Source organism: Pseudophryne corroboree, chromosome 6 (genome assembly GCF_028390025.1).
Source record: "Pseudophryne corroboree isolate aPseCor3 chromosome 6, aPseCor3.hap2, whole genome shotgun sequence".
Classification (NCBI taxonomy): Eukaryota; Metazoa; Chordata; class Amphibia; order Anura; family Myobatrachidae; genus Pseudophryne; species Pseudophryne corroboree.
The window spans coordinates 843,115,974-843,134,589 of NC_086449.1; the positions used below are offsets into that span (position 1 = coordinate 843,115,974).

The 18,616-nt window shown below is 49.9% G+C and overlaps 1 protein-coding gene across 21 annotated transcripts in view; it reads left to right on the forward strand.

Moving 5' to 3' along the window:
* The window catches only part of EPS8 (EGFR pathway substrate 8, signaling adaptor), a 611,221-nt gene that overhangs the window by 260,966 nt on the left and 331,639 nt on the right, over positions 1–18,616 (forward strand). For 19 of the 21 annotated variants that reach the window (XM_063929435.1, XM_063929440.1, XM_063929438.1 and 16 more), the window contains 2 exons: positions 6,359–6,423; positions 17,584–17,634. In XM_063929435.1, the coding sequence (XP_063785505.1) occupies positions 6,359–6,423; positions 17,584–17,634 (116 nt within the window). The remainder of the gene's footprint in view (positions 1–6,358; positions 6,424–17,583; positions 17,635–18,616) is intronic. The other 2 variants (XM_063929433.1, XM_063929449.1) reach the window with 1 other exon arrangement.

Sequence of the window (18,616 nt, forward strand, 5' to 3'; positions counted from 1 at the left end):
ACGCAACACACGCATCGACACCTGCACAAATGCAACGATACCTGCACACACGCAGCGACACCTGCACACACGCAGCGACACCTGCACACACGCAGCGACACCTGCACACACGCAGTGACACCTGCACACACGCAGCGACACCTGCACACACGCAACGACACCTGCACACACGCAACGACACCTGCACACGCAGCACACGCATCGACACCTGCACAAATGCAACGACACCTGCACACACGCAGCGACACCTGCACAAATGCAACGACACCTGCACACACGCAACGACACCTGCACACACGCAACACACGCATCGACACCTGCACAAATGCAACGACACCTGCACAAATCCAACGACACCTGCACACACGCATCGACACCTGCACACACGCAGCGACACCTGCACACACGCAGCGACACCTGCACACACGCAGCGACACCTGCACACACGCAGCGACACCTGCACACACGCAGCGACACCTGCACACACGCAGCGACACCTGCACACACGCATCGACACCTGCACAAATCCAACGACACCTGCACACACGCATCGACACCTGCACAAATGCAACGACACCTGCACACACGCAACACACACATCGACACCTGCACACACGCAGCGACACCTGCACACACGCAGCGACACCTGCACACACGCAGCGACACCTGCACACACGCAGCGACACCTGCACACACGCAGCGACACCTGCACACACGCAGCGACACCTGCACACACGCAGCACACGCAACGACACCTGCACACACGCAACGACACCTGCACACGCAGCGACACCTGCACAAATGCAACGACACCTGCAGACACGCATCGACACCTGCACACACGCAGCACACGCAACGACACCTGCACACACGCAACGACACCTGCACACACGCAGCGACACCTGCACAAATGCAACGACACCTGCACACACGCAGCGACACCTGCACACACGCAGCACACGCAACGACACCTGCACACACGCAACGACACCTGCACACACGCATCGACACCTGCACAAAAGCAACGACACCTGCACAAAAGCAACGACACCTGCACACATGCAGCGACACCTGCACACACACGCAACGACACCTGCACACACACGCAACAACACCTGCACACACGCAACGACACCTGCACACACGCAACGACACCTGCACACACGCCACACACGCAGCGACACCTGCACACACACAGCACACGCATCAACACCTGCACACACGCAACGACACCTGCACACACGCAACGACACCTGCACACTCGCAACGACACCTGCACACTCGCAACGACACCTGCACACTCGCAACGACACCTGCACACACGCAGCGACACCTGCACACACGCAGCGACACCTGCACACACGCAGCGACACCTGCACACACGCAGCGACACCTGCACACACGCAGCGACACCTGCACACACGCAGCGACACCTGCACACACGCAGCGACACCTGCACACACGCAGCGACACCTGCACACACACAGCACACGCATCGACACCTGCACAAATGCAACGACACCTGCACACACGCAACGACACCTGCACACACGCAGCGACACCTGCACACACGCAGCACACGCAACGACACCTGCACACACGCAACACACGCATCGACACCTGCACAAATGCAACGATACCTGCACACACGCAGCGACACCTGCACACACGCAGCGACACCTGCACACACGCAGCGACACCTGCACACACGCAGCGACACCTGCACACACGCAGCGACACCTGCACACACGCAACGACACCTGCACACACGCAACGACACCTGCACACGCAGCACACGCATCGACACCTGCACAAATGCAACGACACCTGCACACACGCAGCGACACCTGCACAAATGCAACGACACCTGCACACACGCAACGACACCTGCACACACGCAACACACGCATCGACACCTGCACAAATGCAACGACACCTGCACACACGCAGCGACACCTGCACACACGCAGCGACACCTGCACACACGCAACGACACCTGCACACACGCAGCGACACCTGCACACACGCAGCGACACCTGCACACACGCAGCGACACCTGCACAAATGCAACGACACCTGCACACACGCAACGACACCTGCACACACGCAACACACGCATCGACACCTGCACACACGCAGCGACACCTGCACACACGCAACGACACCTGCACACACGCAGCGACACCTGCACACACGCAGCGACACCTGCACACACGCAGCGACACCTGCACACACGCAACGACACCTGCACACACGCAGCGACACCTGCACACACGCAGCGACACCTGCACACACGCAGCACACCTGCACACACGCAGCGACACCTGCACACACGCATCGACACCTGCACAAATGCAACGACACCTGCACACACGCAGCGACACCTGCACACACGCAGCGACACCTGCACACACGCAGCGACACCTGCACACACGCAGCGACACCTGCACACACGCAGCGACACCTGCACACACGCAGCGACACCTGCACACACGCAGCGACACCTGCACACACGCAGCGACACCTGCACACACGCAGCACACCTGCACACGCAGCGACACCTGCACACACGCATCGACACCTGCACACACGCAGCGACACCTGCACAAATGCAACGACACCTGCACACACGCAGCGACAACTGCACACACGCAGCGACACCTGCACACACGCAGCACACGCAACGACACCTGCACACACACAACGACACCTGCACACACGCAGCACACGCAACGACACCTGCACACACACAGCGACACCTGCACACACGCAGCGACACCTGCACACACGCAGCGACACCTGCACACACGCAGCGACACCTGCACACACGCAGCGACACCTGCACAAATCCAACTACACCTGCACACACGCATCGACACCTGCACAAATGCAACGACACCTGCACACACGCAACGACACCTGCACACACGCAGCTACACCTGCACAAATCCAACGACACCTGCACACACGCAGCGACACCTGCACACACGCAGCGACACCTGCACACACGCAGCGACATCTGCACACACGCAGCGACACCTGCACACACGCAGCGACACCTGCACAAATCCAACTACACCTGCACACACGCATCGACACCTGCACAAATGCAACGACACCTGCACACACGCAACGACACCTGCACACACACAGCGACACCTGCACACACGCAGCGACACCTGCACACACGCAGCGACACCTGCACACACGCAGCGACACCTGCACACACGCAGCGACACCTGCACACACGCAGCGACACCTGCACAAATCCAACTACACCTGCACACACGCATCGACACCTGCACAAATGCAACGACACCTGCACACACGCAACGACACCTGCACACACGCAGCTACACCTGCACAAATCCAACGACACCTGCACACACGCAGCGACACCTGCACACACGCAGCGACACCTGCACACACGCAGCGACACCTGCACACACGCAGCGACACCTGCACACACGCAGCGACACCTGCACACACGCAGCGACACCTGCACACACGCAGCGACACCTGCACACACGCAGCACACGCAACGACACCTGCACACACGCAACGACACCTGCACACACGCAGCGACACCTGCACAAATGCAACGACACCTGCAGACACGCATCGACACCTGCACACACGCAGCACACGCAACGACACCTGCACACACGCAACGACACCTGCACACACGCAGCGACACCTGCACAAATGCAACGACACCTGCACACACGCAGCGACACCTGCACACACGCAGCACACGCAACGACACCTGCACACACGCAGCGACACCTGCACACACGCAACGACACCTGCACACACGCATCGACACCTGCACACACGCCACACACGCAGCGACACCTGCACACACACAGCACACGCAGCACACCTGCACACATGCAGCGACACCTGCACACACGCATCGACACCTGCACACACGCATCGACACCTGCACACACGCAGCGACACCTGCACAAATGCAACGACACCTGCACACACGCAGCGACAACTGCACACACGCAGCGACACCTGCACACACGCAGCACACGCAACGACACCTGCACACACACAACGACACCTGCACACACGCAGCACACGCAACGACACCTGCACACACACAGCGACACCTGCACACACGCAGCGACACCTGCACACACGCAGCGACACCTGCACACACGCAGCGACACCTGCACACACGCAGCGACACCTGCACACACGCAGCGACACCTGCACAAATCCAACGACACCTGCACACACGCATCGACACCTGCACACACGCATCGACACCTGCACAAATGCAACGACACCTGCACACACGCAACGACACCTGCACACACGCAGCTACACCTGCACAAATCCAACGACACCTGCACACACGCATCGACACCTGCACACACGCATCGACACCTGCACACACGCAGCGACACCTGCACACACGCAGCGACACCTGCACACACGCAGCGACACCTGCACACACGCAGCGACACCTGCACACACGCAGCACACGCAACGACACCTGCACACACGCAGCGACACCTGCACAAATGCAACGACACCTGCAGACACGCATCGACACCTGCACACACGCAGCACACGCAACGACACCTGCACACACGCAACGACACCTGCACACACGCAGCTACACCTGCACAAATCCAACGACACCTGCACACACGCATCGACACCTGCACACACGCATCGACACCTGCACACACGCAGCGACACCTGCACACACGCAGCGACACCTGCACACACGCAGCGACACCTGCACACACGCAGCGACACCTGCACACACGCAGCGACACCTGCACACACGCAGCGACACCTGCACACACGCAGCGACACCTGCACACACGCAGCACACGCAACGACACCTGCACACACGCAACGACACCTGCACACACGCAGCGACACCTGCACAAATGCAACGACACCTGCAGACACGCATCGACACCTGCACACACGCAGCACACGCAACGACACCTGCACACACGCAACGACACCTGCACACACGCAGCGACACCTGCACACACGCAGCGACACCTGCACAAATGCAACGACACCTGCAGACACGCATCGACACCTGCACACACGCAGCACACGCAACGACACCTGCACACACGCAACGACACCTGCACACACGCAGCGACACCTGCACACACGCAACGACACCTGCACACACGCATCGACACCTGCACAAAAGCAACGACACCTGCACAAAAGCAACGACACCTGCACACACGCAACGACACCTGCACACACACGCAACAACACCTGCACACACGCAACGACACCTGCACACACGCCACACACGCAGCGACACCTGCACACACACAGCACACGCATCGACACCTGCACACACGCAACGACACCTGCACACACGCAACGACACCTGCACACACGCAACGACACCTGCACACACGCAACGACACCTGCACACACGCAGCGACACCTGCACACACGCAGCGACACCTGCACACACGCAGCGACACCTGCACACACGCAGCGACACCTGCACACACGCAGCGACACCTGCACACGCAGCGACACCTGCACACATGCAGCACACGCAGCGACACCTGCACACACGCAGCGACACCTGCACACACGCAGCGACACCTGCACACACGCAGCGACACCTGCACACACGCAGCGACACCTGCACACACGCAACGACACCTGCACACACACAGCACACGCATCGACACCTGCACAAATGCAACGACACCTGCACACACGCAACGACACCTGCACACATGCAACGACACCTGCACACACGCAGCGACACCTGCACACACGCAACGACACCTGCACACACGCAACACACGCAGCGACACCTGCACACACACAGCACACGCATCGACACCTGCACACACGCAACGACACCTGCACACACGCAACACACGCAGCGACACCTGCACACATGCAGCACACGCAGCGACACCTGCACACACGCAGCACACGCAGCGACACTTGCACACTCAGTGCGGCTCTATCACAGATCACAAAAAATAACCAAACTACAAAAATATCAGTTTAGTGTCAATCTGTGAATCGGCCTCTTATTACTGTAAATGTGTAAATAAATGGGTGTGCCGTGCGTGACCGGCGGTACAGAGAGCAGCGAAATGCCGGTGGGGGGTGGCGAGTGCTGCAAGCTCTCTTCCGTGGACACCCAGGAATGGGAATAGTCCCTGTTGGTCGGGATAGTGAGTGGGTGGGAGTTAGGGGAAGGTGTTGTGACCGGCGTTTGATGGTAAATAGCGCCTGTGATCCGTTAGGCGTTATGTTTGTGCATATAACTCTGTCACGTTTTCTCCGGGACTCCCGCATGTGAATAACGGAAACTTTCTTTTTCCTGCAGCAACAATGAGTTATCCTCCGTAAAATCAGAAAAACATGGAAGGATGAGCGCCAAGAGTCTCTACGGTAAAGAAGCTTCTCCCTCCATATTATCTTATAGCGCAGTATGAGCGACCGTGGTCCTGTCTGCATCGGAAGCCACGGATAGCGCTCATCTCAATGTCTTCCAATGTGTGGGGGTAAAGCGTAGAAATTCTTCTCTGACCACAGTTGTGTTATTAGGTTGTTCCTTCTGATTCACAGGACCGAACATTAAGATGAAATGAGCTGTGCACGTATAGTACTGGGCAGATGTTCTTACCCCTGTGGGAATAGTATGGGGCAGATCTTCTTACCCCTATGAGAATAGCACGGGGCTGATGGGGGATGTCTTCATATCCTATGAGAATAGTACAGGGCAGATCTTCTTACTCTTATGAGAATAGTATGGGGCATATCACCTTAGTCCTATGAGAATAGTATGGGGCAGATCTTTTTACTCCTATGAGAATAGTATGGGGCAGATCTTCTTACTCCTATGAGAATAGTATGGCGCAGATCTTCTTCCTCCTATGAGAATAGTATGGCGCAGATCTTCTTCCTCCTATGGGAATAGTATGGGGCAGATCTTATTACTTCTATGGGAATAGGATGGGGCAGATCTTATTACTCCTATGGGAATAGTACGGGGCAGATGGGGTAGATCATCTTCCTCCTATGAGAATAGTATGGGGCATATCACATTAGTCCTATGAGAATAGTATGGGGCAGATATTTTTACTCCTATGAGAATAGTACAGGGCAGATCTTCTTACTTCTATGAGAATAGTATGGGGCAGAACTTCTTCCTCCTATGGGAATAGTATGGGGCAGATCTTCTTACTCCTATGGGAATAGTATGGGGCAGATCTTCTTACTCCTATGGGAATAGTATGGGGCAGATCTTCTTACTCCTATGGGAATAGTATGGGGCTGATCTTCTTACTCCTATGGGAATAGTATGGGGCAGATCTTCTTACTCCTATGAGAATAGTATGGTACAGATGGGGCAGACCTTCTTCCTCCTATGAGAATAGTATGGTACAGATGGGGCAGACCTTCCTTCTATGAGAATAGTATGGTACAGATGGGGCAGATTCTCTTCCTCCTATGAGAATAGTATGGTACAGATGGGGCAGAGCTTCTTACTCCTATGAGAATAGTATGGTACAGATGGGGCAGATATTCTTACTCCTATGAGAATAGTATGGTACAGATGGGGCAGACCTTCTCACTCCTATGAGAATAGTAGGGTACAGATGGGGCAGACCTTCTTCCTCCTGAGAGAATAGTATGGTACAGATGGGGCAGACCTTCTCACTCCTATGAGAATAGTAGGGTACAGATGGGGCAGAACTTATTCCTCCTGTGAGAATAGTATGGTACAGATGTGGCAAATCTTCTCACTCCTAATGAGAATAGTATGGGGCAGATGGGGCAGATTCTCTTCCTCCTATGAGAATAATATGGTACACATGGGGCAGATCTTCTTACTCCTATGATAATAGTATGGTACAGATGGGGCAGTGTTTCTTCCTCCTATGAGATTAGTATGGTACAGATGGGGCAGAGCTTCTTCCTCCTATGAGAATAGTATGGTACAGATGGGGCAGACCTTCTTCCTCCTATGAGAATAGTATGGTACAGATGGGGCAGAGCTTCTTCCTCCTATGAGAATAGTATGGGGCAGAACTTCTTCCTCCTGTGAGAATAGTATGGTACAGATGTGGCAGATCTTCTCACTCCTATGAGAATAGTATGGGGCAGATTCTCTTCCTCCTATGAGAATAATATGGTATAGATGGGGCAGAACTTCTTCCTCCTATGAGAATAGTATGGTACAGAAGGGGCAGAACTTCTTCCTCCTATGAGAATAGTATGGTACAGATGGGGCAGACCTGCTTACTCCTATGAGAATAGTATGGTACAGATGGGGCAGAGCTTCTTCCTCCTATGAGAATAGTATGGTACAGATGGGGCAGACCTTCTTCCTCCTATGAGAATAGTATGGTACAGATGGGGCAGACCTTCCTTCTATGAGAATAGTATGGTACAGATGGGGCAGATTCTCTTCCTCCTATGAGAATAGTATGGTACAGATGGGGCAGAGCTTTTTCCTCCTATGAGAATAGTATGGTACAGATGGGGCAGAACTTCTTCCTCCTGTGAGAATAGTATGGTACAGATGTGGCAGATCTTCTCACTCCTAATGAGAACAGTATGGTGCAGAGCTTCGTCCTCTTATGGGAATAGTATGGGGCTGATCTTCTTACTCCTATGGGAATAGGATGGGGCAGAGTTTCTTCCTCCTATGAGAATAGTATGATACAGATGGGGCAGACCTTCTTCCTTCTATGAGTATAGTATGGTACAGATGGGGCAGAGCTTCTTCCTCCTATGAGAATAGTATGAATACAGATGGGGCAGACCTTCTTCCTCCTATGAGAATAGTATGGTACAGATGGGGCAGAGCTTCTTCCTCCTATGAGAATAGTATGGTACAGATGGGGCAGAACTTCTTACTCCTATGAGAACAGTATGGTACAGATGGGGCAGAACTTCTTCCTCCTATGAGAATAGTATGGTACAGATGGGGCAGATCTTCTTACTCCTATGAGAATAGTATGGTACAGATGGGGCAGAACTTCTTACTCCTGTGAGACTAGTATGGTACAGATCGGGCAGATCTTCTCACTTCTATGAGAATAGTACAGGGCAGACCTTCTTCCTCCTATGAGAATAGTATGGTACAGATGGGGCAGGCCTTCTTCCTTCTGTGAGAATAGTATGGTACAGATGGGGCAGATCTTCTCACTCCTATGAGAATAGTACAGGTACAGATGGGGCAGACCTTCTTCCTCCTATGAGAATAGTATGGTATAGATGGGGCAGATCTTCTCACTCCTATGAGAATAGTATGGTACAGATGGGGCAGACCTTCTTCCTCCTATGAGAATAGCATGGTACAGATGGGACAGACCTTCTTCCTCCTATGAGAATAGTATGGTACAGATGGGGCAGATCTTCTTACTCCTATGAGAATAGTATGGTACAGATGGGGCAGACCTTCTTCCTCCTATGAGAATAGTATGGTACAGATGGGGCAGATCTTCTTACTCCTATGAGAATAGTATGGTACAGATGGGGCAGAACTTCTTACTCCTGTGAGACTAGTATGGTACAGATCGGGCAGATCTTCTCACTTCTATGAGAATAGTACAGGGCAGACCTTCTTCCTCCTATGAGAATAGTATGGTACAGATGGGGCAGGCCTTCTTCCTTCTGTGAGAATAGTATGGTACAGATGGGGCAGATCTTCTCAGTCCTATGAGAATAGTACAGGGCAGATCTTCTTACTCCTATGAGAATAGTATGGGGCAGATGGGGGCAGACCTTCTTCCTCCTATGAGAATAGTATTTGGCAGATGGGGGCAGACCTTCTTCCTCCTATGAGAATAGTATGGTACAGATGGGGCAGAACTTCTTCCTCCTGTGAGAATAGTATGGTACAGATGGGGCAGATCTTCTTCCGCCTATGAGAATAGTATGGTACAGATGGGGCAGACCTTCTTCCTCCTTTGAGAATAGTATGGTACAGATGGGGCAGATCTTCTCACTCCTATGAGAATAGTACAGGTACAGATGGGGCAGAGCTTCTTCCTCCTATGAGAATAGTATGGTACAGATGGGGCACACCTTCTTCCTCCTATGAAAATAGTATGGAACAGATGGGGCAGACCTTCTTACTCCTATGAGAATAGTATGGTACAGATGGGGCAGACCTTCCTCCTCCTATGAGAATAATATGGTACAGATGGGGCTGAACTTCTTCCTCCTATGAGAATAATATGGTATAGATGGGGCAGATCTTCTCACTCCTATGAGAATAATATGGTACAGATGGGGCAGAGCTTCTTCCTCCTATGATAATAGTATGGTACAGATGGGGCAGAACTTCTTCCTCCTATGAGAATAGCATGGTACAGATGGGACAGACCTTCTCCTCCTATGAGAATAGTATGGTACAGATGGGGCAGAACTTCTTCCTCCTATGAGAATAGTATGGTACAGATGGGGCAGACCTTCTTCCTCCTATGAGAATAGTATGGTACAGATGGGGCAGACCTTCTTACTCCTATGAGAATAGTATGGTATAGATGGGGCAGATCTTCTCACTCCTATGAGAATAATATGGTACAGATGGGGCAGAGCTTCTTCCTCCTATGATAATAGTATGGTACAGATGGGGCAGATCTTCTCACTCCTATGAGAATAGTATGGTACAGATGGGGCAGACCTTCTTCCTCCTATGATAATAGTATGGTACAGATGGGGCAGATCTTCTCACTCCTATGAGAATAGTATGGTACAGATGGGGCAGACCTTCTTCCTCCTATGATAATAGTATGGTACAGATGGGGCAGAACTTCTTCCTCCTATGAGAATAGCATGGTACAGATGGGACAGACCTTCTTCCTCCTATGAGAATAGCATGGTACAGATGGGACAGACCTTCTTCCTCCTATGAGAATAGTATGGTACAGATGGGGCAGATCTTCTTACTCCTATGAGAATAGTATGGTACAGATGGGGCAGACCTTCTTCCTCCTATGAGAATAGTATGGTACAGATGGGGCAGAACTTCTTACTCCTGTGAGACTAGTATGGTACAGATCGGGCAGATCTTCTCACTCCTATGAGAATAGTACAGGGCAGACCTTCTTCCTCCTATGAGAATAGTATGGTACAGATGGGGCAGGCCTTCTTCCTTCTGTGAGAATAGTATGGTACAGATGGGGCAGATCTTCTCAGTCCTATGAGAATAGTACAGGGCAGATCTTCTTACTCCTATGAGAATAGTATGGGGCAGATGGGGGCAGACCTTCTTCCGCCTATGAGAATAGTATGGTACAGATGGGGCAGAACTTCTTCCTCCTGTGAGAATAGTATGGTACAGATGTGGCAGATCTTCTCACTCCTATGAGAATAGTATGGGGCAGATTCCCTTCCTCCTATGAGAATAATATGGTACAGATGGGGCAGAACTTCTTCCTCCTATGAGAATAGTATGGTACAGATGGGGCAGAACTTCTTCCTCCTATGAGAATAGTATGGTACAGATGGGGCAGAGCTTCTTACTCCTATGAAAATAGTATGAAACAGATGGGGCAGACCTTCTTCCTCCTATGAGAATAGTATGGTACAGATGGGGCAGATCTTCTTACTCCTATGAGAATAGTATGAAACAGATGGGGCAGAACTTCTTCCTCCTATGAGAATAGTATGGTACAGATGGGGCAGACCTTCTTCCTCCTATGAGAATAGTATGGTACAGATGGGGCAGACCTTCTTCCTCCTTTGAGAATAGTATGGTACAGATGGGGCAGACCTTCTTACTCCTATGAGAATAGTATGGTACAGATGGGGCAGACCTTCTTACTCCTATGAGAATAGTATGGTACAGATGGGGCAGACCTTCTTACTCCTATGAGAATAGTATGGTACAGATGGGGCAGATCTTTTTACTCCTATGAGAATAATATGGTACAGATGGGGCGGAGCTTTTTCCTCCTATGAGAATAGTATGGTACAGATGTGGCAGATCTTCTCACTCCTAATGAGAACAGTATGGTGCAGAGCTTCATCCTCTTATGGGAATAGTCTGGGGCTGATCTTCCTACTCCTATGGGAATATGATGGGGCAGAGCTTCTTCCTCCTATGAGAATAGTATGATACAGATGGGGTAGACCTTCGTCCTTCTATGAGAATAGTATGGTATAGATGGGGCAGATCTTCTTACTCCTATGAGAATAATATGGTACAGATGGGGCAGATCTTCTTACTCCTATGAGAATAGTATGGTACAGATGGGGCAGACCTTCTTCCTCCTATGAGAATAGCATGGTACAGATGGGGCAGAGCTTCTTCCTCCTATGAGAATAGTATGGTACAGATGGGGCAGAACTTCTTCCTCCTATGAGAATAGTATGGTATAGATGGGGCAGATCTTCTCACTCCTATGAGAATAGTATGGTACAGATGGGGCAGACCTTCTTCCTCCTATGAGAATAGCATGGTACAGATGGGACAGACCTTCTTACTCCTATGAGAATAGTATGGTACAGATGGGGCAAATATTCTTCCTCTATGAGAATAGTACAGGGCAGAAATTCTCACTCCTATGAGAATAGTATGGTACAGATGGGGCAGACCTTCTTCCTCCTATGAGAATAGTATGGTACAGATGGGGCAGATCTTCTTACTCCTATGAGAATAGTATGGTACAGATGGGGCAGACCTTCTTCCTCCTATGAGAATAGTATGGTACAGATGGGGCAGATCTTCTTACTCCTATGAGAATAGTATGGTACAGATGGGGCAGAACTTCTTACTCCTGTGAGACTAGTATGGTACAGATCGGGCAGATCTTCTCACTTCTATGAGAATAGTACAGGGCAGACCTTCTTCCTCCTATGAGAATAGTATGGTACAGATGGGGCAGTCCTTCTTCCTTCTATGAGAATAGTATGGTACAGATGGGGCAGATCTTCTCAGTCCTATGAGAATAGTACAGGGCAGATCTTCTTACTCCTATGAGAATAGTATGGGGCAGATGGGGGCAGACCTTCTTCCTCCTATGAGAATAGTATGGTACAGATGGGGCAGAACTTCTTCCTCCTTTGAGAATAGTATGGTACAGATGTGGCAGATCTTCTCACTCCTATGAGAATAGTATGGGGCAGATTCCCTTCCTCCTATGAGAATAATATGGTACAGATGGGGCAGAACTTCTTCCTCCTATGAGAATAGTATGGTACAGATGGGGCAGAACTTCTTCCTCCTATGAGAATAGTATGGTACAGATGGGGCAGATCTTCTTACTCCTATGAGAATAGTATGAAACAGATGGGGCAGATCGTCTTCCTCCTATGAGAATAGTATGGTACAGATGGGGCAGACCTTCTTCCTCCTATGAGAATAGTATCCTACAGATGGGGCAGACCTTCTTCCTCCTTTGAGAATAGTATGGTACAGATGGGGCAGACCTTCTCTTACTCCTATGAGAATAGTATGGTACAGATGGGGCAGACCTTCTTACTCCTATGAGAATAGTATGGTACAGATGGGGCAGACCTTCTTACTCCTATGAGAATAGTATGGTACAGATGGGGCAGATCTTCTTACTCCTATGAAAATAATATGGTACAGATGGGGCAGAGCTTTTTCCTCCTATGAGAATAGTATGGTACAGATGGGGCAGAACTTCTTCCTCCTGTGAGAATAGTATGGTACAGATGTGGCAGATCTTCTCACTCCTAATGAGAACAGTATGGTGCAGAGCTTCATCCTCTTATGGGAATAGTATGGGGCTGATCTTCCTACTTCTATGGGAATATGATGGGGCAGAGCTTCTTCCTCCTATGAGAATAGTATGATACAGATGGGGCAGACCTTCGTCCTTCTATGAGAATAGTATGGTACAGATGGGGCAGATCTTCTTACTCCTATAAGAATAATATGGTACAGATGGGGCAGATCTTCTTACTCCTATGAGAATAGTATGGTACAGATGGGGCAGACCTTCTTCCTCCTATGAGAATAGCATGGTACAGATGGGACAGACCTTCTTCCTCCTATGAGAATAGTATGGTACAGATGGGGCAGATCTTCTTACTCCTATGAGAATAGTATGGTACAGATGGGGCAGACCTTCTTCCTCCTATGAGAATAGTATGGTACAGATGGGGCAGACCTTCTTCCTCCTATGAGAATAGTATGGTACAGATGGGGCAGAACTTCTTCCTTCTATGAGAATAGTATGATACAGATTAGGCAGACCTTCTTCCTCCTATGAGAATAGTATGGTACAGATGGGGCAGACCTTCTTCCTCCTATGAGAATAGTATGGTACAGATGGGGCAGATCTTCTCACTCCTATGAGAATAGTATGGTACAGATGGGGCAGATCTTCTTCCTTCTATGAGAATAGTATGATACAGATTAGGCAGACCTTCTTCCTCCTATGATAATAGTATGGTACAGATGGGGCAGACATTCTTCCTCCTATGAGAATAGTATGGACAGATGGGGCAGATCTTCTCACTCCTATGAGAATAATATGGTACAGATGGGGCAGATCTTCTCACTCCTATGATAATAGTATGGTATAGATGGGGCAGATCTTCTCACTCCTATGAGAATAGTATGGTACAGATAGGGCAGAACTTCTTACTCCTGTGAGAATAGTATGGTACAGATGGGGCAGATCTTCTCACTTCTATGAGAATAGTATGGTACAGATGGGGCAGACCTTCTTACTTCTATGAGAATAGTATGTTACAGATGGGTGCGACCTTCTTCCTCCTATGAGAATAGTATGGTACAGATTGGGCAATCCTTCTTCCTCCTATGAGAATAGTATGGTACAGATGGGGCAGATCTTCTTACTCCTATGAGAATAGTATGGGGCAGACCTTCTTCCTCCTATGAGAATAGTATGGTACAGATGGGGCAGATATTCTCACTCCTATGAGAATAGTATGGTACAGATGGGGCAGATCTTCTCACTCCTATGAGAATAGTATGGTACAGATGGGGCAGACCTTCTTCCTCCTATGAGAATAGTATGGTACAGATGGGGCAGACCTTCTTCCTCCTATGAGAATAGCATGGTACAGATAGGGCAGACCTTCTTCCTCCTATGAGAATAGTACAGGGCAGACCTTCTTCCTCCTATGAGAATAGTATGGTACAGATGGGGAAGACCTTCTTCCTCCTATGAGAATAGTATGGTACAGATGGGGCAGATCTTCTTACTCCTATGATAATAGTATGGTACAGATGGGGCAGACCTTCTTCCTCCTATGAGAATAGTATGGTACAGATGGGGCAGATGTTCTTACTCCTATGAGAATAGTATGGTACAGATGGGGCAGACCTTCTTCCTCCTATGAGAATAGTATGGTACAGATGGGGCAGTCCTTCTTCCTCCTATGAGAATAGTATGGTACAGATGGGGCAGACCTTCTTCCTCCTATGAGAATAGTATGGTACAGATGGGGCAGACCTTCTTCCTCCTATGAGAATAGTATGGTACAGATGGGGCAGACCTTCTTACTCCTATGAGAATAGTATGGTAGAGATGGGGCAGACCTTCTTACTCCTATGAGAATAGTATGGTACAGATAGGGCAGACCTTCTTCCTCCTATGAGAATATCATGGTACAGATAGGGCAGACCTTCTTCCTCCTATGAGAATAGTATGGTACAGATGGGGCAGACCTCCTTCCTCCTATGAGAATAGTACAGGGCAGACCTTCTTCCTCCTATGAGAATAGTATGGTACAGATGGGGCAGAGCTTCTTCCTCCTATGAGAATAGTATGGTACAGATGGGGCAGATCTTCTTCCTCCTATGAGAATAGTATGGTACAGATGGGGCAGATCTTCTTACTCCTATGGGAATAGTATGGTACAGATGGGGCAGATCTTCTTACTCCTATGAGAATAGTATGGGGCAGATCTTCTTACTCCTGTGAGAATAGTATGGGGCAAATGGGGCAGATCTTCTTACTTCTATGGGAATAATATGGGGCAGATCATCTTAGTCCTATGAGAATACTATAGGGCAAATGGGGCAGATCTTTTCACCACTATGAGAATAATATAGGGCAGTTCTTTTTACTCCTATGAGAATAGTACAGGGCAGATCTTCTTACTCTTATGAGAATAGTATGGGGCATATCATTGTAGTCCTATGAGAATAGTATGGGGCAGATCTTCTTACTCCTATGAGAATAGTACAGAGCAGATCTTCTTACTCCTATGAGAATAGTATGGTACAGATGGGGCAGACCTTCCTCCTCCTATGAGACTAGTACAGGGCAGCTCTTCTTACTCCTATGAGAATAGTATGGGGCAGACCCTCCTCCTCCTGTGAGAATAGTATGGAGCAGATTCTCTTCATCCTATGAGAATAATATGGTACAGATGGGGCAGAACTTCTTCCTCGTATGAGAATAGTATGGTACAGATGGGGCAGAGCTTCTTCCTCCTATGAGAATAATATGGTACAGATGGGGCAGAGCTTCTTCCTCCTATGAGAATAGTATGGTACAGATGGGGCAGACCTTCTTCCTCCTATGAGAATAGTATGGTACAGATGGGGCAGACCTTCTTACTCCTATGAGAATAGTATGGTACAGATGGGGCAGACCTTCTTACTCCTATGAGAATAGTATGGGGCAGACCCTCCTCCTCCTGTGAGAATAGTATGGAGCAGATTCTCTTCATCCTATGAGAATAATATGGTACAGATGGGGCAGAACTTCTTCCTCGTATGAGAATAGTATGGTACAGATGGGGCAGAGCTTCTTCCTCCTATGAGAATAATATGGTACAGATGTGGCAGAACTTCTTCCTCGTATGAGAATAGTATGGTACAGATGGGGCAGAGCTTCTTCCTCCTATGAGAATAGTATGGTACAGATGGGGCAGAGCTTCTTCCTCCTATGAGAATAGTATGGTACAGATGGTGCAGATCTTCTTACTCCTATGAGAATAATATGGTACAGATGGGGCAGATCTTCTTCCTCCTATGAGAATAGTATGGGGCAGATTATCTTACTCCTATGAGAATAGTATGGAGCAGATGGGGCAACATTACACCCAAAGCACATAGTGATTCATTCCGTATGAGTTGTAGTTTTGTGAGAAACCGCAAAACCACAAGTCATGTCTCTAATATGTGGGGGTCCGCCCAGCATGCCTGGTCCCCCCCCCCCCTGCCAAACTGCTAGCACATCGCAATACAGCGATAGGCTCGCTTCTTAAGGGTGCCCCCTGCCTACGCAGCCTAGCTGCAAAGGCAGTTACCTGGCAGCCGTGTTTCAGATCGTAGCGGCTGCGCGTGACGTCACGCTGGAACCGCAGCCCACCCCACAAACTGTCTGGATACGCCTCCATTGTCCGGACTGCTCCCCCCGTTGGTACGTCAACGCCTTCAAAACGCTGCGTCGATGCCCCGTTCCCGCCCGCCATCGGGACTTGGACTGCAATCGCAGTTTAAGTCCGTGTGTGTAGCGGCGTAATCGTGATTTCTGCGTTCAGTGCTATGGTTATAAATGTAGCAGTGTTCCGCCACGGTCTGTTCTGTCTGCAGCTTAGTAAACTATAGATCTCCTCCTGTTTTATTGTTTTATATAATAGGGGGAGATGGAATTTATTTCTTTAGATCTTCATCCAAGCAAAAGAAAAAAGGTAGAAATAATGGTGGTGTGTGCAGTGGACCTGTGTGATTATCCCAGTAATGCCAGAGCGTGCTGTGTGATTATCCCAGTAATACCAGAGCGTGCTGTGTGATTATCCGAGTAATACCAGATCATGCTGTGTGATTATCCCAGTAATACCAGAGCATGCTGTGTGATAATCCCAGTAATACCAGAGCCTGCTGTGTGATTATCCCAGTAATACCAGAGCGTGTTGTGTGGTTATCCCAGTAATACCAGAGCCTGCTGTGTGGTTATCCCAGTAATACCCGAGCATGCTGTGTGGTTATCCCAGTAATACCAGAGCATGCTGTGTGATTATCCCAGTAATACCAGAGCGTGCTGTTTGATTATCCCATTAATACCCGAGCATGCTGTGTGATTATCCCAGTAATACTAGAGCCTGCTGTGTGATTATCCCAGTAATACCAGAGCGTGCTGTGTGATTATCCCAGTAATACCAGATCATGCTGTGTGATTATCCCAGTAATACCAGAGCATGCTGTGTGATTATCCCATGAACACCAGAGCCTGCTGTGTGATTATCCCAGTAATACCCGAGCATGCTGTGTGATTGTCCCAGTAATACCAGAGCCTGCTGTGTGATTATCCCAGTAATACCAGAGCATGCTGTGTGATTATCCCAGTAATACCAGAGGATGCTGTGTGATTATCCCAGTAATACCAGAGCCTGCTGTGTGGTTATCCCAGTAATACCAGAGCCTGCTGTGTGATTATCCCAGTAATACCCGAGCATGCTGTGTGGTTATCCCAGTAATACCAGAGCATGCTGTGTGATTATCCCAGTAATACCAGAGCGTGCTGTGTGATTATCCCAGTAATACCCGAGCGTGCTGTGTGATTATCCCAGTAATACCAGAGCCTGCTGTGTGATTATCCCAGTAATACCAGAGCGTGTTGTGTGATTATCCCAGTAATACCAGAGCATGCTGTGATTATCCCAGTAATACCAG